Source organism: Pantherophis guttatus, chromosome 3 (assembly GCF_059756535.1).
Source record: "Pantherophis guttatus breed Tessera chromosome 3, ASM5975653v1, whole genome shotgun sequence".
NCBI lineage: Eukaryota > Metazoa > Chordata > Lepidosauria > Squamata > Colubridae > Pantherophis > Pantherophis guttatus.
Genome location: NC_142065.1, coordinates 71,423,160 through 71,447,099, shown reverse-complemented (window position 1 = coordinate 71,447,099; position 23,940 = coordinate 71,423,160). Strand labels below are relative to the sequence as shown.

General features: G+C 39.1%; 1 protein-coding gene and 1 long non-coding RNA gene across 2 annotated transcripts in view; one reads left to right on the top strand and one right to left on the bottom strand.

Annotated features, from left to right (window-relative positions):
- Positions 1-433: 433 nt before the first annotated feature.
- LOC117674944 (uncharacterized) lies at positions 434-6,080 on the bottom strand. Its single transcript, XR_015733131.1, has 3 exons — positions 5,684-6,080; positions 4,331-4,442; positions 434-3,042 (listed from the first exon to the last, which is right to left on the bottom strand). It is a non-coding gene; the product is annotated as an uncharacterized LOC117674944 (long non-coding RNA).
- ANKRD13C (ankyrin repeat domain 13C) overlaps positions 6,058-23,940 on the top strand; it is a 28,433-nt gene continuing 10,550 nt past the window's right edge. The window contains exons 1-8 of the mRNA XM_034433206.3: positions 6,058-6,758; positions 11,606-11,647; positions 14,167-14,271; positions 15,317-15,402; positions 16,047-16,092; positions 18,025-18,091; positions 21,045-21,189; positions 23,007-23,138. Of these exons, the coding sequence (XP_034289097.1) occupies positions 6,395-6,758; positions 11,606-11,647; positions 14,167-14,271; positions 15,317-15,402; positions 16,047-16,092; positions 18,025-18,091; positions 21,045-21,189; positions 23,007-23,138 (987 nt within the window). The 5' untranslated portion in view covers positions 6,058-6,394. The remainder of the gene's footprint in view (positions 6,759-11,605; positions 11,648-14,166; positions 14,272-15,316; positions 15,403-16,046; positions 16,093-18,024; positions 18,092-21,044; positions 21,190-23,006; positions 23,139-23,940) is intronic.

Sequence of the window (23,940 nt, the reverse complement as noted above, 5' to 3'; positions counted from 1 at the left end):
GGGGGAACAGAAAAGAAGAAATGGGCATCCATCATCTTCCAAAAGCTCAGGTGAAAAGGCATTAAGAGTTTAGGTGCAGACATATTTTAGATATTTAATCATTTTTATATGAATACTTTGTTTTTACATGGGGATCCAATACATAGACTACATACAAACATTTACTTCTGGTTTTTGGCAAAAAAGAACCTAATGCAGACAATGAGTTCGCTTAATGAATGTGGCATTTGCTTACAACCACCAAAACAAAGGCTGTAAAATTATGTGTGGTCACATGGTGATCTACTTAACAACCAGTGTGACTTATGTCCATAATTCTGGGTTCCATCATGAACGTTGAAGGCTACCTGCAGTGGTGGGATTCAAATAATTTAACAACCAGTTTTCTGCCCTAATGACCATTTTAAGTATTAAAAATCCATATACTGAAAGGTAGTTTATTATTTCATGCATTTAATATTTAAATAAAACAATAAGAGGTACACAAAACTATATTATGTTGTTAAGTTTTAAAATATTAATACAAAATTATTAAACACCTGATAAAAAACAATAAAACTGTGGTGTAAGATATTTCCATATGGCTTCTTGATTGGCTTCCTAACTTGCATTTTTTATTTATTTATTTATTTATTTATTTAGATTTATATGCCACCCTTCTCCGGAGACTCGGGGCGGCTTACAATGCGTTAAGCAATAGCCTTCATACTTTTGTATATTCATACAAAGTCAGTTTATTGCCCCCACAAACTGGGTCCTCATTTAACCTACCTTAGAAAGGATGGAAGGCTGAGTCAACCTTGAGCCTGGTAAGATTCGAACCTGCAGAATTTTTTTTTTTTTTTTTTAATTTGATTTATATGCCACCCTTCTCCGGAGACTCGGGGCGGCTTACAATGCGTTAAGTAATAGCCTTCATACTTTTGTATATTCATACAAAGTCAGTTTATTGCCCCCACAAACTGGGTCCTCATTTAACCTACCTTAGAAAGGATGGAAGGCTGAGTCAACCTTGAGCCTGGTAAGATTCGAACCTGCAGTAATTGCAGGCAGCTGTGTTAATAACAGGGTGCTTTAGACCACTGTGCTACCAAGGCTCCTTCCATTTTCTTCGCTTTTATCCGAGCATCATCAGCTGTGCGATTTGTCCTTAACCATCTTTTCACTGTAGGAATAGGATCCCATTCCTTTGGAGGTAGGCCATTTAGACTAAGTTATTGTTTTTGATATATTAGAAACAACTAGGCGACTTCTCTTCCATGAACATATTATGTTCATCTTTGAAAAAACCTTTTCCACTTCTGCTGAACTTACAGCAATTGTTCTGATAATATTTGTAGCTCTTTGAACACTTTCAGGAATTGTGTAGTTCTGGGAATTTTTAAAAACATTTTCCACGAAATCTCGATAATCATTAAAATCAATTTGGTAATCAAAAATGTCATTAAATACATGCAATTGTTCTTCAGCTGCTTGCCATGGAACATCAACTTCTTCAATATTCCAGTAATCTGGCTCCAAAAATTTGAGAAATTGTAATATATTACTGTCTGGAAATTGGCTACAACTTGCTTTTAAATATTCACAATCCATTAGTCTTTTTTCCAAATTCATTACGATGTTTTCTAAAAGTCTTTCCCGAGGAAGCCCGACATATCGCTGATTTTCTACGAATTTTATCTTTTTGAAGGTTTCAGAACTAATTAATTCATCAACTTTTTTTTCATATGGACCCTTTTCTTTTCCAAGCATTTGAAATGCTTTAATAGATCTTATCATGAGTCTTTCAGCCTTTATTATGTCTAGATTTCTTGCTTGCAGTGCATTTGAAAGAAGAGAAATTTCGTTTAAAATATCAATCATCAATGCCAAATCACTTATAAAATATATATTTTCAAGACGGGCAGCCATACCTAAGTACTTTTCATTTGAATAAAAATAGTGATGTAGCGCTGGATAAGCGTGCCACACAGCTAAGGTTGACTTTAAACTACAGGCAGCCCATCTTGGTCCCAAACTCCATCTATCTTTATAATTTCAATTCCAAGTTGTTCGGATATTTTGGTAAGTTCAATTTGGCTCTTATTGGATTGATGAAAAATAGTATGTATCTCATCAATAAATTTTAAAATTATTTACTTGGTTTATTTCCTTTATCAAATCATCTAAACCAAGATGGAGACGATGGTTTAAACCGTGCCATATTATGATGTTTGGAAAGTCTTTTGCTATCTTAGTGCTCACTCCAGATTTTCTCCCAAGCATAACGCTGGCACCATCGGAGCAAAATCCTATTAAATTTTTTTCTAGGTAGTTTTTAGTAAGCCCAACATTATTTAAACTTTCCATAACTGAAGAACATATTGTGTCTGCATCTTGCTTTTCCAATTCAACTAGCTGAACGAAAATTGTTGGCGATGTAACTGAATCCTCAACTTTTAAGAAAACTGTAACAACTGGTTTGCAAGGTATCATTGAGGCTTCGTCAATAATCAAACATATTTTCAAATTATTTTCAATAATTTTAGTAAAAAAAAATTTCAATTTCCTTTGCAATGAAATCAACTATTTTCACAGCAGTTGTACGTGAATGTAATCCTATTCCCATATCTAATCCATTTTTAATTTGCACTTCTATCTCTTTTTTTACGTCTGAAAACGGTTTACATCTTTTTGCTAGGCTGTAAATTGTATTAAATACTCTACAAATAGTAGATATATATTTTTCATTCATCTTATCTATTCCTTTTGTTACTGAATCCTGCTCACATTGTTTTAAGTTCTCCTTACCAATGTTATGAGCTTTTGATGAAAAATTTTCTTTCATTTTTTTCCTTAAAGAAGCTTGTTGTATCTCTTTAACTTTGGAGTTATTGTTTTTTACTTCAGTAATTGACGTGCTGCTTTCTTCAGGTTGGAGTGGTTGTGCTTGTGACTGTTTTGTACCATCCAAGGCCAATTCTGATACAACTGTTTCCAATTTTGGTTTCTTATTGAAAATATCTGTCAAACTCTGTTGCCTTTTCATCCTTTTAAGGGCTACTGCAAAAAAATTAAAAAAATGTTTAATATTGTATGTATGTATGTATGTATGTATGTGTGTGTGTGTGTGTGTGTGTGTGTGTATGTATATATATATATATATATATATATATATATATATATATATATATAAAATATTATTTATTTACAGACTTTTATCAAAGATTACAAGATATTGTACAAAAATGTATTGAAAAGTTTATGTATTAATAATCAAGCGAGGATATATAATAAAGAATGCAAAGTTTTATAACATATTACTACAATCACCAGATGAAATAATAGAATAAACCACTCTACTGACAGATTGTGTAATAATCGGAAAATTTTTGAGTGTGCAGAAATGGACAAACTGACTATAGAATTAAATAATAAGGAAGACCCAGAATATTACTCAACTTGGGAAAACTGGTATCAATGGATAGAAAATAAAAATAGGAAATATATAGATCAAAATAAGACATAAATTGTGTTTACACATACTTGATCAAGTAGGAAAATTTGGGAATATATGAATAGAGTTAAGATTTGTGTACTGTCAGAACGATACTGAATTGTACAGTTATTATGGACGTATCTTAGTTACAGATGTATTTGTATTTGTATTTGAATATTTTAAACTTTAATAAAGGTTCTTTGAAAATAAAAAAAGAAATTATAGAATAAAGAATAGGCAATAATTAGAATCGAAAGAAAAAGGTGTAGGAAGGGAAACACACCAAGACAGTGTAGTCACAAGAAAAGCAAGACCAGAAGCCTCTAAAGCGGTATCACCAAACAGAGCCAAACCAGAAGCCTCTAAGAAAACTAGAAACTGCACCCAAAAGCAAAATACCCCAAGCTAAAGAAATTGAAGCTTAAACCCACTAGAATAGGAAAACTAGAAACTGCTAAAGAAATTGAAGCATAAACACATTAGAATAAGAAAAAAACATTTAAACAGATATCCCAAAGAAAAGAACCAAGCCAAAGTAATTAAAATGCCAGGCATACTTGAAAACAAAGCATTTAAAAGGACCAGCACCATTACCAAACACATACAATATAAAGGACATGCAGGAAGAGAGTCATTAAACTAGGAGCAAACAAAGGGTCTGGGATATTGCAGAAAACACAAGAGATTAGTTCTAAAAACTTGGAAAAAGCTGATGGGATTAATAAAAAACAGTACTTAAGGAAGAAAACAAACAGAGACCAGGATTAGAACTATTAAACCAATCACTAACACAGAAGGACCACACAAAAGTCATAGAAGCCAACCGCAAAGGAAAAGGGTATAAAAACTTACAGTTCAGAGTTAGCTAGCCCCAGGAAAGAAACAAAAATAAAAGGTTCTGGCTTTCACGCAGCTGCTTCTGTCTGAATCCTTCCACTGTGTCTCCCAGCTAGGAAATTCGAACCTTTCAACAAAAGAAAAATTTGTAAAAGATAAGCCAACAGTTGGGACAAGACAAAAAATGTCACAAAAATAAGCTCAAGTAGAATATTGCTCAAGTAGAATAAAATATCATGATTCAAACAATATGTATAAACTATATCAATATCAGAATGCAGATCCTTCACATTCTGCATCAAGGAAATCAAGTTAAAGAAAGTTAAACAGTCTGGCAACAAAAAGCCAGGAACAGGAACCCCCACCCCAGTTTTTTGAGAAGACAGGCTATCCTGCATTCAAAGCCAGATTGCAGCAAGCAAGGGATTGGAAGCACCTGAATGCACGCTAGTCTGGCCATTTCGGAACCCGTTTGCCAAACTCAAAAACAGAAAATTAGGTATCAGTTCTGCCGGATCCGGTAGGAACTGGCTGAATCACACATCACTTACAGTAGTGGCCAAAATTGTGGAAACCTGTAGGGAAAAGTGTATTTTCTAAAACTAGCTAATAGCACCAATTTTTTTGGGAGTAGTATCATATAATTATATATCAATGGAAAGATAATTTAATCTAGAATGTAATGCAATAACTTTTATGAAGGATTTGCTATTAGAATAGCAGTTACAGTATAAAGAAAAGTGAAGCACAGAAAAAACGAGATATACAAAAATTATCACATCAGTTAATACTTAATTGGGTAACCTTTAGCATGAATTATGGCCTTATAACGTCATGGAGTGAAACAAGTTTTTTAGTTATAATGTGAAACCAAGATTGAATTATTGCTTCTATTAACTGGGTTGTATTGCTGGGTCGCTTCTGACTAACATGTTTCTTTAGTCGGCTCCATAAATTTGCAATTGGGTTAAGGTCTGGGCTATTCCCAGGGCATTCCAGCAGTGAAATATGATTATCTTGAAACTTCAAAACAAAAAGTGTGTTATTAGCCACCAAGTGCACTAAAAATGCACTTTTCCCAAAAGGTTTCCACAATTTTGGCCACTACTGTATATCAGAGGTCTCCAACCTTGGCAACTTTAAGACTGAAGTCCACAAATCTTAAAGTTGCCAAGGCTGGAGACCCCTGACTTATACCACATTTTCTAAAACGCAGGGAAGGACAAATCACTTCTGGTATCTTGGTTAAATGATTGTTTGATCAGCCCAGGCAGTCTTAGGAAAGACTCCAGAACAAGAAACTTCCGTTATTTACAGGGTTTATTTATTTTATATTTTTAAGAAACGGGGAGGGGAAATTTATCGTACCTTAACTAGTAGTACACCCGATTTTTCGGAGCTTGATTTTCAGTCCACTCCCTCCTGTTGTATCTCCAGGTGGGGACTCCCAACAGCAAATCCGCTCCGATGCTCCGTATTCGTGGAAGATGCCCAATTTGCTAGGCTGGAAACAGTGCGCGGGGCATGTAACTCCGACGCTCCGTTTTCTCCGCCCAAACGCGGCTTTCCCACGCCTCGTCCTCCGTTCAACAGCCGGGTAAGGCTCCCCGCTCTACAAGACTCCCGCGCTTTCCAGCCCCGCCCAGGCGGGAGGCGTGTCCCCGACCGTTGCCGTCCGCAACCACGTGACCGACAGTTTTTTTTCCCCCTCCCCGCCGCGCCGGAATTCCTCCCCGCCGCTCATCTCTAGGGGTAACCGTCTCGCGATACCTTTTGTGATCTCGCTCGTCCGAGCGCTCCGCGTCTCGCGAGATTCCCCCCCCCCCCCGACAAGATGGCAGCGCGGTCGAGCTGGTGAGAGCGGAGCGGCGAGCGGAGGAGGAGGAGGTGGTGGAGGTGACTCCGTAAGAAAGCTCGGCTGGATTCAGAGGTTCTCCGCCCGCGGAGTGTCCCCGGCTGGGGGAATGCCGACGGGACGGGATTCGCCGCCGCGGCTCTGAGCGCCCCGAACCCTCCGCGGCTTTTGCAGCTCCGTGTCTCCTCATCGTGGCCCCCCAACGCCCGGGGTCGCCGCTGGCGATGACCGGAGAGAAGCTGCGCTCGCTGCGCAAGGATCACAAGCCCAACAAGGAGGACGGGGACCTGCTTGGGCCCGGCGAGGAGGAAGCGGCGGCCGCGCCTGGCGGAGGCGCTTTCACAAGCGCCCGGGCGGGAAGCGGCAAAAGCGGCCGCGGCTCGACCCACCGCATCTTCACCAACCATCACCGGCTGCCGCTGAAAGGAGGGTCCGGCGGGAGCTCTTCCCTCGCCGCCTCCAGCCTCGACCCCATCAAGCCCCCCGGCGCGCAGTTCCCCGTGCACGAGTGCGTCTTCAAGGGGGATGTGAGGAGGCTGTCGGCGCTGATCCGCACGCAGGGCATCATCGGCCTCAAGGATAACCACGGTAAGGGGCCGGCCTCGCCTTTCCCGGCTTCGTTTCTCCGGGGAGGTAGAAGAGAGCCGCCTTCAAACCACCCGTGGCTTTGGGGAAGAGGGCTCCATGATCGTCGCCCTTTTGATTCCCCTGGTTTATTGGTAACCCACTGGTAGGAATTCTGCCTGTCCCTAATCTTCAGTTCTCCATCTCCAGGGGAAATTAGGTGCCTGCCCTCGCTTTATTTGGCAGCATCCCTCGAGTTACAACTCTCTTTTAAGAGGGGACCGTCCTTTCTACTGTCCTGAATAATCAAATATAACTAATTCCTTCCAAATCTTCCCCGACCCAAATTTCCCGTTCTTTTGCCTACAAGCACAGGTTCCACTTTTTTTCAGATGGGGAAGCTGGTACTTAGACCGGATCTTTTTATCTCCTATTGAAAAGCATGCGGCTGAATTTTAATCTTTTGAGAATTTCGAAACAGAACCTTCTTAGGAACCTAAGCTTTTTAAAATTCAAGTTGTTCCTGTGTAGCGTTTCAGATCATGACCCACCCGATTATGGGCTGTTTTAAATGCTGAAAATGTTATTGTTGGAAGGATTGTTTCTGGCAAAAGTACGTTTGTGACTGTGCTTTTGAAGAAGTAAAGTTCTTGTTGAAAAATCCCAAATTGCACACAACGACGTTGATGGAGTATTTTTCTTCTTTAAAAAGAAAATATCATTTTATGAGGGTTTTTTTCCCATTCTAGACTCCTAACTCTTTACATTTATATAAGTTATATTCTGTTGACAGAAATCAATTGATTACCTAATCAGTGCTTTAAATAAATGTCTCAAGTCCAAAGAGAATGTACTAATCAGAAATGTAGGTTTAATAACTAAGCCTTTATTATTCTCTTCTACAATCTTGTTTTATTTTTTTACTGATCATAAAGGAGAATATTTTTTTTTAATTTGATTTCTATGCCGCCCTTCTCCGGAGACTCAGGGCGGCTTACAGTGCGTTAAGCAATAGCCTTCATACTTTTGTATATTTTATACAAAGTCAGCTTATTGCCCCCACAAACTGGGTCCTCAATTTACCTACCTTTGTAGCTCAGGGTTGAAATGAGGGGCAATGATGTTAACTAGTTTGGGTAATAAAATGTCTGCAAGAAAATCAAGCCGGGAAAGCACCAAGGACCACTGATCATTATGAGGGGTAACTTTGCCAGTTTCTTTGTACAGTTTTTCTCCATTAGTGCAAATATCCTTTGTAAATCATCACTGCCTAGTGTTAAAATGAAGTGTATCTGAGTAAATGGCAGACTTGCCAGCTGCTTTCCTAAATACTAATCAGAGTAAATTCATAACAAGTACTTGTGTTAGCAGTATGTAACCTGTTCATAGGAAATGCTGCCCTTCTTGTAAGAGAATAGGAATGCAACCCTTCTGGAAAAAAAGAAAACCTTACGCCTTCAGTTATGTGTCAGTGTTACTTTTTGTTATGCTTTCCCAGCATAGTGATACCACCTTTCTTTTTCATCTCTGGTGAATTGCTATGTTAGCTACTTTTTAAGGTAGTGATGCTGTCTTAAGACCCATGCTTCATTTTTAATAAGTAAAAGTAAGTTGATTCTATAACCATTAATATTAATCTAATAGTAGACAATATGTGTAGCTCGGTGTTGAACTGTGAAGTTCTTGGTGTTCTTTGACGATGGTTGCTTGCTTGCAGACATTTCATTAGCCAACTAGGTAACATCAAAGCAAATGAATATGGGGTTTGCTTATATATACTAGTAACTTGCAAACTATCATTCAGGATGCTGGTAAAGTTTGCTCAGATTCAGATTCAAAAGAAATTGATTTACAATATAGAAATATATGTTGAACCTCTCAGCACCTAATTAAATCAAGGTTGTACACAACATTTTTCTTGGAGAAGGACATGTTGGTCCCATGTGGCCAGCAGGTGTCTTGCCAGGTGGGCAGGTCTCATCAGCAGCAAGAGCAAGAAAACAGCAAAGTCCAACTGGAGCAGCAGAGCACAAGGCAGGAGCTTTGAAGTGCAGGAAGGCAAGGACAATTGTGCAGCTGGGACAGCTGAGGCTTCTTGGGGTGGCTGCAGTTTTGCACCACTCTTACTGGCTCGTCTCAAAGTGGCTGTAGCTTTGTGTTGCATTACTGGGATAAACTGACCTTCCCAAATCGGCCTGCAGCTTTGCACTGTTCTACTCAGCTTCTGAGTGTGCAGCTGCAGCTTCACACCAGGCTGCACTGCTGGGATGGCTGAAGCTTCCAGGGTTGGCTGCAGCTTCACACTATGTTGTGGCTCGGAGGCTTTTTGCAGCCCTAGAGCTGTGGCATGCTAAGAAGCCCCTCAACTGCAGCATGGCAAGCAGCCCAAAATCACACAGTTCCAGGACTGCTTGCTGCCCCACAAGTAAGAGTGCCGGGCAGCCAAAAGGGCAGAGATGGGGGGAATGGGCAGTTGTGGGAAGTTAAAAGGAAGGCAGTGCCTTATCTGGAAGAATTGAGGCTCAGGGCTGATAGGAACCAAGCCAGAATGCCTCAGATTGGTGTAGGTTTTTGGCTAATAACTGGTGGAATTTTATTAATGACAATGGGAATGCCGTCACTAAACAATGCAGTCATGTGACATTGCACTTTACAGCTATATCGCTTAGCAATGGAAATACCAGTCCCAATTACCATCATGACTCAAGGATTATCTGTATAACTCATAAACCATCAACAAGTTTTAAGCAGAGACTGCAAATTAGGAAGGACTAGGTATTGCATGGCACGTGGCTCATAGATCCTCTTCTGACCACCTTCCATAACTCTAAATTAAATTGATTTGAAGAAGTATATGCTATATTCCAAATTACATGCCCCTAGCATGTTCTGTACTTGGTATACATTTTTAATTACCTATAACATTTGCAGGTGAGAGTAGACAACCTTTAACACTGCCAACTTGCTAAATTACAATTCTTAACAGCTCAGGGCAGCATGGATAATATACTGAAGAATGCTCAGACTTGTAATTTAGCAAATAATTGGAAGGCCACAGTTTTCTACCACCTGGTAAAGAAATCTGAATTGTCTCCTATGTGTTCAAACATCAGCAGTGTCAAAATACTCTAGGTTATCAATAATATATTTGTTCCGATTGACTTCTGGCAACTGCCTAGACCAGGGGTCCCCAACCCCTGATCTGTGGACCGGCACCAGACCGCAGTATGCCAGAAACTAGTCTGTACAAGCAAACAAAGCCCCATTCACAGGATGTAGGCAGCATGCAAAACCACGCCCCCTCCGGTCCACGGAAAAACCTCTCTCCACTGAACTGGGCCCGGGAGCCCAAAAAGTTGGAGCCCACTGTCCTAAACAAACCCTTTCAGTTTTCTTGACAAACTTTTTTGGAAGTGGTTTGCCATTGCTTCCTTCCTAAGGGCTGAGAGAGAGTGATAGGCCCAAGATCACCCAGCAAAGAGACTTCATCACTTGATTTAGATATGGTAGATTACCGGGAGAAAAAAGAAGTATTGAAATGGAAGAATATAAGGCAATGAATTTTGAATGAATAAAAATCTACTTTGTGTGAAACAAAGTATTGGAGATACCTCCAATTTATCAGGTTAGTGACTCCAGCTAGCAAAGTAATAGCTTAGTATAGTTTAACAAACATTGTATTGCTGCCATTTAATCTATTTCCAACTTTCTATATACCATTTTGTTAACAAAACTCAGAAAGATACAAGTTTGCTAACTGCATCAAAAATTATATTGTTCACTTATTTTGTGTATATTACTGTTCCAGTTGTGATAAGACGTGTTGCTTAGTTTTACATCCCTCCTCCTGTGATTTTTCAGCTTTTTCTTCCTTTTTTCCTTCTTTTCTTTTTTTCCCCTATGTCATAAAAACAAATGTTGATTTTCTCTTGAGTCTAATTGCTAGATGGCATATCAGATTCTTTCCTCTTGTATCACAACTACAGAAAACATTTCTGCTTTTCATATACTTTTTAATTGTTATGCATAGTTCTTACTTAACAACCAGTTGCTTCAGGAATGTTCAAAGTTATGTCTGATCCCACAAAAGCTGCTTACGACCCGGTTCTGGAATTTTGATAGCTGCTCATACCCCCATGGTTATATGACCACATTTCAGTTGCTTGGCATACAGCTCATCTTTATAGCCAGTTCCAGTGTTCTGCAATCACATGACCATGATTTACCAAATCATGGTTTGGTTTTTTTGCCGATTTCCAGCCTTTTTAGCTGTTTTCCGACAAAAGAAAGACATAGCAATACATGAATTTGCTTAACGGTTGTGATGTTTACTTAACAGCCGCTGCAAAAAAATTAAATTGGGTTTCGAGTGGGTATCTTGACATATGACAGAAATGCCGGGCTCCATTAGACTCCTAAGTCAAGCACTACTTGTATTCCACTTACTTTATTTTCACTTTATTTAAAATATTCCTTTGTTCCATGGAGGTTTGTGTAGCTAGCTATGGCATTTTATTGTGCTCAGCCTAATTTGTAAATCTGAATTGAATGAATAAATACATAGTTTTGGAAGAGGGTTTAATTGTAACTTAGATCTAACTATTGTGATAACACTAGAGACTTTCAGACCTCAATTTAAGCCAGATTTGTGTCTCCTTACAAGATTTCCTCATGTAAATTCCCAACTATAAAAATAATACATAAATAATACATTGATATATCATTTTATTAATTCTTTTTACTTGTAACAAATTAAAAATAATGGCATTGTTACATACCCCCTAAATAAGATTAGGATAATTACTGGTAGCAGGTTAATTAATTGCACTGAGTAATATTTCAGTTAATTTAACCATTTTTTTTCTTTATAGGGAATACTCCTTTACATCTTGCTGTAATGCTGGGGAATAAAGGTTGGTAAATATATGCAGATATATCTATTTTTATGATAATGTATTATCTACCAGTTAACCTCCAGAGATCATATTTTTCTTCCCTTAGCTGCTAAAGCTTAGCATATTGCTCAAAGAGAACAACAAAAGAATTGCTGTCTATCTTTTTTCCTTCTACTCTCAACTATGTTTTAAAATAAAAAAAAAAGTTATGGGCAGTGAGGAGTAAGCAACAGAATAATAGTGAAAGTGAATTTATCTTCCTTTTCCATCAGTTATTTTCTATTAGGGAAAGGAAGTAGCAGCTATATTTCTTGGGTATGTTCATGCCACTCAAGTTCATAGGAACCTCCTGGTAAAGTGTAATGCTTCCTTGTTACGTTAATTAATAGCTTTAAGGCTGGGAAATACTTTATTGTTCTTTTTTATTAACTGCATTTTTGTTAAAATGTTTTAGAAATATTCCATGCTTTAAAAACCATAATCTATCCAGAGAATCTGGATGTTCAGAGGTGGAAGCATAGTACCTGAATGAATTTGTTTATGTATGAACCAGAACTGTGACTGAAAAATAAAAGCTATTGAATGTTTAAATACTCTTTAAGGCAGTACTTCTCAATTTTGGCAGCTTTCAGATGTGTGGACTTCAACTCCCAGGGTTCTCCTGCCAGCATTGCTGGCTGGAGACTTCTGGGAGTTGAAGTCCATACATCTGAAAACTGCTAAGGTTGAGAAACACTACTGTAAGGCTAAGAAAAAATAGAAGCTAAGTGTTCACACTTCTCCAAAAGCTTTGCAACAATTGGACAAAGATGTTGTTTTATTTTACTACTCCAGAAACTATACAAAAATAAACAGGATTTGGAAAAGTAGTGGCCATTCTTGTGCCGTTGATCCTATTATTAGAAACATAGTTGGGAATATCAGCCACCTTCAGATTTTATAATAAAGGCATTTCCACTGAAAATTATAATTCATTTTTATCTAAACTAAATCCACTTGGATTCAGCTTTGTTATGCTTAATCTGAGTTTATGGAAATCATTGTTATTTAATTAAACATTTTCAAATTATTCTAATATGTGGCCAATTATTCTATAATTGAAGATTACATGTGCTTTACATCTGATTTATTGAAAGAAGAAAATAAAAATCAAGACTTTACTATAACTTCACTTCAAATTATTGTGCAGATATATATAATTTTGTATAAGCAGGTAAATAAATTAATTTTCATATTTTTAGAAGACTTCTCTGTTTTTAGAGAATTTAAACCAAGCATTCAGTGGGTACTTTTATAGTTTCATGTATATTTCAAACATTCAAGTATTGGGTAACCTCCATGTTTCTTGCATCTTTTTTGAAAACAAAAGGCTTCTAGTTTATTTTTTAAAAAAATACAGTATTACACTACTCCTTCACATTCTCTCCCATATTCTTCATTTCAGATTAAAATTGCTTGATCTAGTTAAGAATTTGTAGCATTCTTTCATATTTAATTAGAAAAGCAACACAGGATAAAAGAATGAAACTACTTTAAGTTGATTATGATGAAGATATTTTTTTAAATCATGTATAACTATAAATGTGTTATTGTGTTTTGCTGGCCCGTGAAATTAAGATATTAGTACTAAACAATTCTACAAACTCAGAATGACTGTAGTTTACAAAGATTATGTTCAATTCAGCTATGTATTCATGCCTGTTCATCCCATTCTCTTTTCATCTTGGGACAGAATTATTGCATAAATTGAGAATGAAATCTCTCTTAAATTGACTTAACTTCCATGCTGATTTTGAAATAAGTTCTAAAATTATGCTATGTTCACTACACTGTAATGCGTTCTAGACTTTTTCATATGTCAGTTTACCAACTGCTTCAAATAAGGTAGCTTATTCTATAGCAGGTCCCTGGGTCACACATTACATCGAAAGAATTGTATTCAGTTACTGACTATTGATTAAAAGTTATTTTATTCATCAGATATTTCCATTATTACACTATGGAATGAAAGTATTTTTTTCTCCTCTCCATAACCTTCTCTGCTACATTTTATGTAATTATAATCTATCCCTTCAAGGCAGACTTGGTAATTTATAAAGAAGAAATTCTGAAGTTTTTGTTTCCATTCTGTTGGCCTTAACATCAGTAGAGTTATTGAGTTGTGTTAAGAATAAACTGCCGTTTGCCCTATTGGAATCAATGGAAAAAGTTCATACAATGGAATGTAGTAGTCTGGATTCCCAGGAGGAAGTCCAGATTAGTACATTCCAACTGAGTTACTCGGGACAAAAGCTTTGATTCTGTTGGAACCAAAGCATAGCTAATTTCTTTTGATTCAGCCCACTGTGCTGGGAAATCCACACAGTACCTTTATATAGCTTGCAACAAAACAGTAACTCAGAATGATTCGGAAGCAAACAGTATCCTCCAATAATTTAACACATAGCTCCATTACAGAAATTGGTTGTTTTTATTTTTTTGTTTGATTTATTAATGGAACCTTAATATTATTGTTTATCTAATGTAATTTATTACAGAATGTGCTCACTTGCTTTTGGCCCACAATGCTCCCGTAAAAGTGAAAAACGCTCAGGGATGGAGTCCTCTTGCAGAAGCCATCAGCTATGGAGATAGGCAAATGAGTAAGAAATTATTTCTCTGGTTTTATATAAGAAACCTATTTAGTCTTTGAAGGAACAATACATAAAGTATTGGGGAATTGAAATTTTACTGTAACTATGAAGAAATCAAAAACAAAGTATGTGTTTGTGTGTACAGGTTGTGACTTATGACTTAGTGCAGGAGTGTCAAATTGGCGGTCCATGGGCTGGATGCATCACACGCAGGCCATGCCCACCACAGCTCCACGAAGAGGAAAAGGTCACAATACGTCACATGACGGTAATGTGACGCCACGAGTTTGAGTGTTTGAAGTTACAACAGACTCCCAAAAGATACTTACAACCCGATTCTGAAATTCCAGTCAGCAGGACAGCTCCCTCCCCCAGTTAGATGACCCACATTCCCAATCTAAAGCAGCTGTCCCAAATTTATGGCCATTTGTCACAACCTGTAGCCACATGACCACAATTTATGATGTTTTCATCAAATCCTGTCATTTAATTTTTGGTTTTGGCAAAAATGCCCCTTAGCAAACATGGGGTTCTCTTAACAACAACAAGAACCTCTGCTTAACATTCACTGCAAAAAAAAATAAATAAATCATAAAATCGGGTAATTAATTTGATGATCCTCTTCTTGTGACCATCACAACCTATGGCCAGAATGGGCAGGCTCCATTATGTTTGTAAGTTGAGGGATATCTGTATATCTACACCTACATACAGAGAAAGAGTTAATAAAGGTTATGTTAAAATTCATAAAGTATTTTGACTTTTTATTTTTCAAGAAGTCAGGATAGTGGTGTGATTTGTTCTGCTTCCAGATGAATTGCCTGAAAGTGAGACAAACTAACTAACTAACTCTGTGTAGCTATAAAATCATATAGCTCAAATCAATACCATTAATAGAACTTTTTGAAGAATGAAATCTTTCCTGATCAATAAGCACTATTTAGTTTGTTCATTTCTAAAGCAAATATTTTCTTCAATATATTTGTGTGTTAGTATATGCTTCTTATATGTAATTATAATTCCATGATTTATGGCTTACAGTGAATTTATTTAGTTACAGCACTCCTAAGGAAACTGAAGCAACAGTCTAGGGAAAGTGTTGAAGAAAAGCGGCCTCGATTATTAAAAGCCCTGAAAGAGGTAATTTAAATTAAATGAGGATTTTAATCAGAATGCTGTTAATTTTAATAAAAGATTCATTTTCAAATACTTTTCAGGAATATTACACCTATGCATACGAACCAGCAAGTAGCCCACAACAGACTTTTTGATATTAAAGTTTCAGTGTTCCTAATTAATCCTTACATTTTTAAATATAATTTTGCTGTGCAGATTTTTGTGCTGATCTATAAGTGAATCATTATGTAGCAGTAGTATGGATCTTTAGAAAAAAAATGTTATGGGTGTACTTCTGTAGTTGTATGATACTTATGCCTGCAGGAAACACCAGGCACCGATAAAAACCTGTTTAACCATTTAAAGCCTCCGGAGAATATGTTCTAAATTGCTTTGGCTTTGGTTGGATTATTTTAATGTTAACAAACTATATATGCAGGCCTGTAACTGCTCCATCTCAACCTATATAGTATTGTGATCCTATGAGTGGTAACATAAAATTAAATCAATTGTGGGAAAGCAGAAGCAATTGTGAACAGTGGTCTCTTGTAATCCTAACCACATGTGATTTGCACATCATAAAATGAAATATCTTTGTAAAATTGTGTGTGTGTGTGTGTATGAAACTTATAATGTATTAAGTTTTAATTGGCAGTATTTCTCTTCAGCTAGGTGACTTTTATCTTGAACTTCACTGGGATTTTCAAAGTTGGGGTAAGTTTTTCTAAAATGCGTATATAGAGTAATTGATGACATACCTTCAAATTGTTTATTATTCCTAGTGACTATATATATATAGACTGTGGAGAAATTAAAAAAAATTAATAGTATTTCTCCAGAAAATAGTTTCTTCTTAGGAAAGTGCAAATCCATAAAATACATTTTTATGTAACTTTATATGAGCATTGCATCACATTTATATGAACCATGGTGGCGAAGTAGTTAGAATGTAGTATTGCAATTCTAACTGGCTCAAGGTTGACTCAGTCTTCCATCCTTCTGAGATTGGTAAAATGAAGACCCAAATTGTTGGGGGCATATGCTGACTCTGTAAACCACTTAGAGAATGCTATTAAGCACTATGGAGTGGTATATAAATTTAATGCTACATATAGAAAATTAGATATAGAAAATCCAAACGCCATTATTTGTACAATATGTTTAGAAAGTTCTTGTATTTAATATTTTAACTATGTATATAATACATTTTAAAGACTATAACAGGTAAAGGTTCCCCTCGCACATGTGGGCTAGTCGTTCTTGACTCTAGGGGGCAGTTCTCATCTCCGTTTTAAAGACTATAGTGAATTATAAAACTGGTATAGCATTACACTAATGAACGAAAGCAGCACAAGTGTGATTCCTTGCCGAGGAGCTCCTGTTCTTCCCTCATGTGCACCAAATCTGCTGGAAAAAAGGGCCTTGATCTGTGAAATTGTACAGAGGAAAGCTTCTACCAAAGTTCGGATCCCAATTATACATAGTTGTGGGGAAACTTTCGTTTCCCGATATGAAATCACCGTTTAGACTAGGGTTTCCCAGCCTTGGCAACTTTAAGATGTGTAGACTTCAACTTCTCCTGCTGGCTGGGGAATCCTGGGAGTTGAAGTCCAGTCATCTTAATGTTTGGGTTTGGAAGCACTACTGTAGACACTGGTACTTTATGAAGAGATTCCAGACTGAGCAGGTGCTTAGGGTCTTTGGGGATTAGCTATTCGATGTTTGTGTTGATGTTTAATTTCATGTTGCTGTTTCTCCTAAGCATAAGTCTAATAGTTGGGACATATTTCTCCCTTGATCTGAATTAAAAAAGAATTCTAATTTATGACATCATCTGTTCCTTGATGATGTTATTCTATGTCTTGATCCCTCAGTCATAGATAATAGATTGGGAGCAACCCCTCAGCCTGGCTGCTTCACCCCTCTCTCTGGTGTTTGAGTTTCTCGGGCCTTCACGTACAGTTTCCAATTTAATTCCCCTTCCAATTTTCCATATAAGTTGTGGTTACATCTGTATCCTAATCTGATTTTAACCCCCACTCCTAGCTGTGGTTTAAAAGCTATGTGTGATCAGCATTCAAATAAATGGAGCAAGAGTGCCTGCTTAGGGATGCTGACAAGAGAGTAATTGTTTGAGTAATCATGGAGAAAGTCCAGCAGTCTGAAATATATTCCTAATGTAACCAGTTAATGACTCTGCATTGACCCAATATCGTAACATAAATTGTTTACTGAAAGAAAGAATATTAATTGTAATGTTACTTTGTGAACCATTCGGAGGGTGTTTTGCAAAGTGATTAAATGTGTTTTTGAGCCCACTACTCAAAAGCATCCAGAGCAGATCTGCAAAGCAGCTGCATTGAAATTTGAAAGGCTGCAGTGCTTTGATCCTTTAAGAAACAAATGGTTCATGTAGTTCTCCTTTTAGTATTTTATTGTTTCTTCCAAACACAAACTGAAAAGGGTTTTGTTACTTTGTTATGCAGTATATTTGATAAGTCTTAAAAACTGTAACTGTATATCAATTTGAATTCCAAGAATTTTGGTTTCCATGGGACCTGTAATAAAGTATGTTGGCATTATTGTATATGAATTGATACATTATAATAACATTCAATAAAATTGTCTCATTTTTGTCAAATTTAGTGCCTTTACTTTCCCGAATCTTGCCTTCTGATGCGTGTAAAATATACAAACAAGGTATAAATATCAGGTAAGAATATTCAATCTGCATTACATTAATTTATCATTTTTGCTTTAGAATATTAATAGATATTAGATAATAGATATTAATAGATATTTTTCCATATAAATGATTGTAATTAAGAGAAGCAAATATTAACATTTTTGATGGGAAATAGATTGTACTTAACAAGTTCACCCAAGATCTTGATTAAAATTATCTCCATATTTTCTGTAATGTTCTGAAAACATTGATAGATATCCTCAAGAACCCATGAAACTGGTATATTTTCAAAACTCTGCATTCTTATAGCAGAAAATAATCAGAGACAAACAAAACAATACACTAAGCTAGAAGCCATCAAGGAGAAAGCCACACCTCAACCAGGACGGGCAAGGCAAGTGATTATAGGTATTCCTCGAGTTACAACCACAGTTTCTGTTGCTAAGCAAGGCAGGTGCTCAGTGGGTTAGACTCAACAACGTATCTGGATCCGTTCCAGTCGGGCTTCAGGCCTGGGTACAGCACGGAAACGGCATTGGTCGCGTTGGTTGATGATCTCTGGAGGGCTCAGGACAGCGGTTGCTCCTCTGTCCTGGTTCTATTAGATCTCTCAGCGGCTTTTGATACCATCGACCATGGTATCATGCTGCACCGGCTGGAACAGTTAGGGGTGGGGGGCACTGTACTACGGTGGTTCTCCTCCTTTCTCTCCGACCGGTTGCAGTCTGTGTTGGCAGGGGTGCAGAGATCGACCCCAAGGCCCCTCATATGTGGGGTGCCACAAGGGTCGGTCCTCTCGCCCCTTCTGTTCAACATTTATGTAAAGCCGCTGGGCGAGATCATCCATGGTTTTGGGGTGAAGTACCATCAGTACGCTGATGATACTCAGTTGTACATCTCCACCCCGGACCACCCCAATGATGCCCTTGAAGTGATGTCCTGGTGTCTGGAGGCCGTGCGGATCTGGATGGGGAGGAACAGGCTCAGGCTCAACCCATCCAAGACTGAGTGGCTGTGGTTTCCGACGTCCCAATATAGTCAGTTGACGCCATTGCTGGCTATTGGGGGCAAATCGCTGGCCCCCACGGAGAGGGCTCGCAACTTTGGTGTCCTCCTGGATTCACAGCTGTCTTTAGAAGAGCACTTGACAGCCGTGACCGGGAGGATTTTTCATCAGGTTCGCCTGATTCGCCAGTTGCGTCCCTTTCTGGATCAGGACTCCCTACACACAGTCACTCATGCCCTCGTCACCTCCCGCCTGGACTATTGTAATGCTCTCTACATGGGGCTCCCCTTGAGGAGCACCTGGAGGCTCCAACTGGCGCAGAGTGCGGCCGCACGGGTGGTTATGGGAGCAACATGGCGCTCCCGTGTGACACCTCTCCTGCGCGAGCTGCACTGGCTCCCGGTGGTCTTCCGTGTGCGCTTCAAGGTTTTGGTTACCACCTTTAGAGCGCTCCATGGCTTAGGACCTGGTTACTTACGGGACCGCCTACTACCACAAACAGCCTCCCACCGGCCAGTACGCTCCCATAGAGAGGGGCTCCTCCGGGTGCCGTCAGCCAAACAGTGTCGACTGGTGGCCCCCAGGGGGAGGGCCTTCTCTGTGGGGGCACCCACTATCTGGAACGAGCTCCCCCCAGAAATACGGAGTATCCCGGATGTGCGCACTTTCCGCCGTGCTCTTAAGACCCTCTTATTTCAGCAACCCGGCCTGGCCTAATTTTTCTCCCCTTTCTTTTAAATTCTTTTAAATTTTTAAACTGAAATTTTAATTTGTTTTTAAATTATTGGGATTTTAAATTGTCGTGGGCTAAATTATTTAATTTGGTTTTAAATTGTTTCTAACTTTTGTACTTCTGTATTTTATCCTGTGCCTGTTCACCGCCCTGAGTCCTTCGGGAGTAGGGCGGTATACAAATTTAATAAAACATAAAACAAACAATCTTTTACATTGTTAAGCAAATCTCTGCAGTTCTTAAGTTAATTACATGGTCATTAAGCGAATCCAGCTTTCCCTTGTTGACTTTGCTTGTTGGAAACTGTCTGGGAAGGTTGCACTTGGGGATCGCATGACCCTGGTTTGCTGCAGCCATTGTAGATAATCCTGGTTGCCAAGCATACATGTTTTTATCATATGACCGTGAGGATGCTGCATCGGTTGTAAGTTCGAGGACCAGTCGTAAGTCGCTTTTTTTCAGAGCTGTTGTAACTTTGAACAGTCACTAAACAAATGGTTCTAAGTTGAGGATTACATACATACCGTATTTTTCGGAGTATAAGACTCATGCACCTACCTTTTTTGGTGAGGAAAACAAGAAAAATAAATCTGCCTCTGTCTCCCAGCAATTTTGCCTCCTTGCAGCAAACAGCCTGCTGTACTTTCATTTTCATTTTCAGCATAGCTTGATTATCATAAGGAAAAAAAAATCTGCGCCAGCAATTTACCTCCGTGCAGCAAGCAGCAGAGGCCCGCGCAAAACAGCTGAGAGTCAGGAAGCTGATCCAATCAACTTGTGCTAATTAAGCTGTGCTGAAGCTGAAAGGAGCTGTTTCTTCTTGCTGCTTGCTGCAAGGAGGTAACTGCTGGGAGGCAGAGGCCAAAGGGTGGGGGCCAGTGGGTGAGCAGAGCTACATTCAGTGTATAAGACTCACCTAAATTTTCACCCCTTTTTAGAGAGGAAAAGATGCGTCTTATATTACAAAAAAATACGGTACATGCATGCATGCATGCATGCATACATACATACATACATACATACATACATACATACATACACACACACACACAGCAAACTTCCCTTTCTCTGGTGGTGTTATCTAGCTGGATAATAAAACATCCAAAAAAACAAAAAAAACCCTCAGAGAGCATCAAGAACCCAACAATGTATTCTGTTTAATTAAAATGTCTATATAAGCAGCATAAAGGTCTCTCTCTCTCTTTCTCTCTCTCAGTTCTCATTTTGGAATATTTCTGCAGGCTTGACACAACCCTCATAGATTTTACTGACATGAAGTGCCAACGGGGGGACTTGAGCTTCATTTTCAATGGTGATGCTGCGCCCTCTGAATCCTTTGTAGTTTTAGACAACGAACAAAAGGTTTACCAGCGAATACATCACGAGGTAGGTGTTTTACGGGTGTTGTGTAATTCAAACGGAGTACATTACTTCAGCACTGTGGTTTTAAAAGCCGCGCTAAAACAAAACAAATTGAAAATCCTAGGTTTAAAAGGCGCAAGGTAATAGCCCTGTGAAACGGTATTTGCTCCCTTTGGAATTGGCTGAATTTTTTTGCAAACTGTTAATACTTATTTTTTGTAGGGTAGCAGTTCACAATTCAGGACCATAAAGTGTCCTGGGGGCCCTAGGGTATTTCAAGAGGTATTTCACAGAAAAGCAAAGTGTATTATACTTCAAATAGTGTCTTGTTGATGCCAGACAATATGCTGGTTACTGCCCCATTTCCATATCCAGTAATGGGTACTTTTACAGGAGGCACAGGAATCAAACATGGTTAGGAGGGTTCATGGATGAAAAAAGTCGATAAACACTGATTTTAAGGTGTTATTTGTTCCTTTACATTCCTCCCATTCCGGATAGGCTGCTAAAATTGACAGGAATACCAGTTTGAACCCTCACTTAAATAAAGCCTTTATAGTTCAATAGGAACCACATGAGGCCCACGATGGGATCGAGTTTGACACCCCTATGCTGCCTCAGGCCTTCATCGCTGCATTTCCGTGCATGTAGTCTTTGAGTTACGACCATTCGTTCAAATGCTGCAACCATTTGAAGTGATAAAAATGCTGAATGAAGGGATTTACAACCAGTCCTCAGAGTTCCGGCTGTGCAGTGCTTCTGCAGTCCCGTGAACAAAATTCAGGCACTTGGCAATCAGCTGACACTTGTGACTGGTTGCAGCATTCTGTGGTCATGTGATCCCCATTTGCAACTTTCTCTGCTGGCTTCCCTCAATCAAAGATAATGAGGAAGCCAGCAGGAAAAGTTGCTAGGGTGAGTCTCCCCCAAAGCTTTTCTTTGCTTGCACACACTATGCCCATCTCCCCTCTCCCCACACTTGCACCCATGTACTCCACACCCTCTTTCCCAGGCCCCCCTATTCTCACACAGATATACTCTGCTGTTTCTTTCCTGGTCTCCTTGTGCTCTCACGCATGTACCCTGTGCCCTCTTTCCCTGGCCTTCCCACACCTGCACATACAAACACACCCTGTGCCCTCTTTCCTGGCCTCGCTGCGCTCACGCTGCTCCGCAGGACCCCATCCCCAAATTTGTGGGCAGTCTATGTGAGGTCTCTGCTACCCCTGCACTCCTTACCTGAGACTCCCTCCAATTAACAACCTGCACATCTTGGGGTATGACTGGCACTAAGTGATGCAGTCACATAATATTGCACTGGACAAACACATAACTTAGTGACACCAATCTCTGTTCAAATTGCAGTCAATTCTAGGTCTACTTGCAATGTTCTCTGCAGGGTGGTATCTTTGGCAACTGCAATTCATTCAGAATGTGGCAGCCTGTTGGTTGGAGCAACTTTAATTTGTAGCCTTCTTGGCAAAACTTGAAATCTTTCAGAATTCGTTTGAGAATCGGTGGAGATGCTGCTATCCGTGTTTTGTTAGTTGTAATTTTCCCCATTCAACTTATTTTTAATTTTGATTAAGGATATTTTAATTTTTATTCTCGGGTTTTTGTTGGTTAATTATCACTCCGGAGTCCTTGGAGAGAACATCAATATGTAATGAATTATATCAGTAGAAGGCATTGCGCATATCTCCTGGCAGTGGATAAATTACATCATTAAGACAATAATTATTGGGAGACTCTCTATTAAAAACAAATTTGGTTAACAAAGAAAATGCTTATGTTTAAATGTTTTGTTTCATTTAATAATATTCAATTTTATACTTTGTTAGGAATCAGAGATGGAAACTGAGGAAGAAGTTGATATTTTGATGAGTAGTGATATTTATTCAGCAACATTATCAACCAAATCAATCACCTTCACACGTGCCCAAACAGGATGGCTTTTCCGAGAAGATAAAACAGTAAGCCTATTTGTTATTCTAAAATCACCGTCTATTTTATATTGCTGTGTCAGTAATGGGGCACTAAGGCAAAGAAGAATGAAGTCACTTGGACTATTATTATGGTTCCTTTGTTTAATCTCAGAAGTGGAAAGGTCTTAAAAGGTAAAGAGAAGCTGCCTCCAATGATGCTGGAAGAAGAGAACTTGAGGAGTAGACCAGGGTGGGCAGCCTTTTCATCGCTGGGATTAAAAAAAGCTCCATGTTTTAGAACAGCGTTGGCGAACCTTTTCGGCACTGAGTGCCGAAACGGGAGTACCAGAAACCGGAAGAGCAGCTCCCTGGTACGCATGTGTGCATTGGGAAGCTGAGCTTCTGGTTTCCGGTGGGCGCATGCGTGCAAGTCACCTGGTCTTACGGTTTCTGGTGCAAATGCACATATGAAGACCAGCTGACTGGCGCGCATGCATGTGCCGGAAATCGGAAGCTCAGCTTCCCGGCACACGCATGCGTGCCAGGGAGCTGCTCTTCTCGTTTCCAGCACTCCCACGCACGCAAAGACCAACTGGCCAGCGCACATGTGCGCACCGGAACCTGGAAGAGCAATGGGCAATGGCTGGCGTGCTCGGAGAGATGGCTCTGCATGCCACTTCCAGCACACGTAGCATAGGTTCGCCATCACGGTTTTAGAAAGATGAAGGCTTTAGCAGCTGTACCAATGATGCAGATCAGTCAAGATGCATCTTTTTTAGTACTCATGTCTCCAGATTTCAGCAACACATTTGCACATCTGGAGGATGTGCAAATTGCACAAACAATTTGC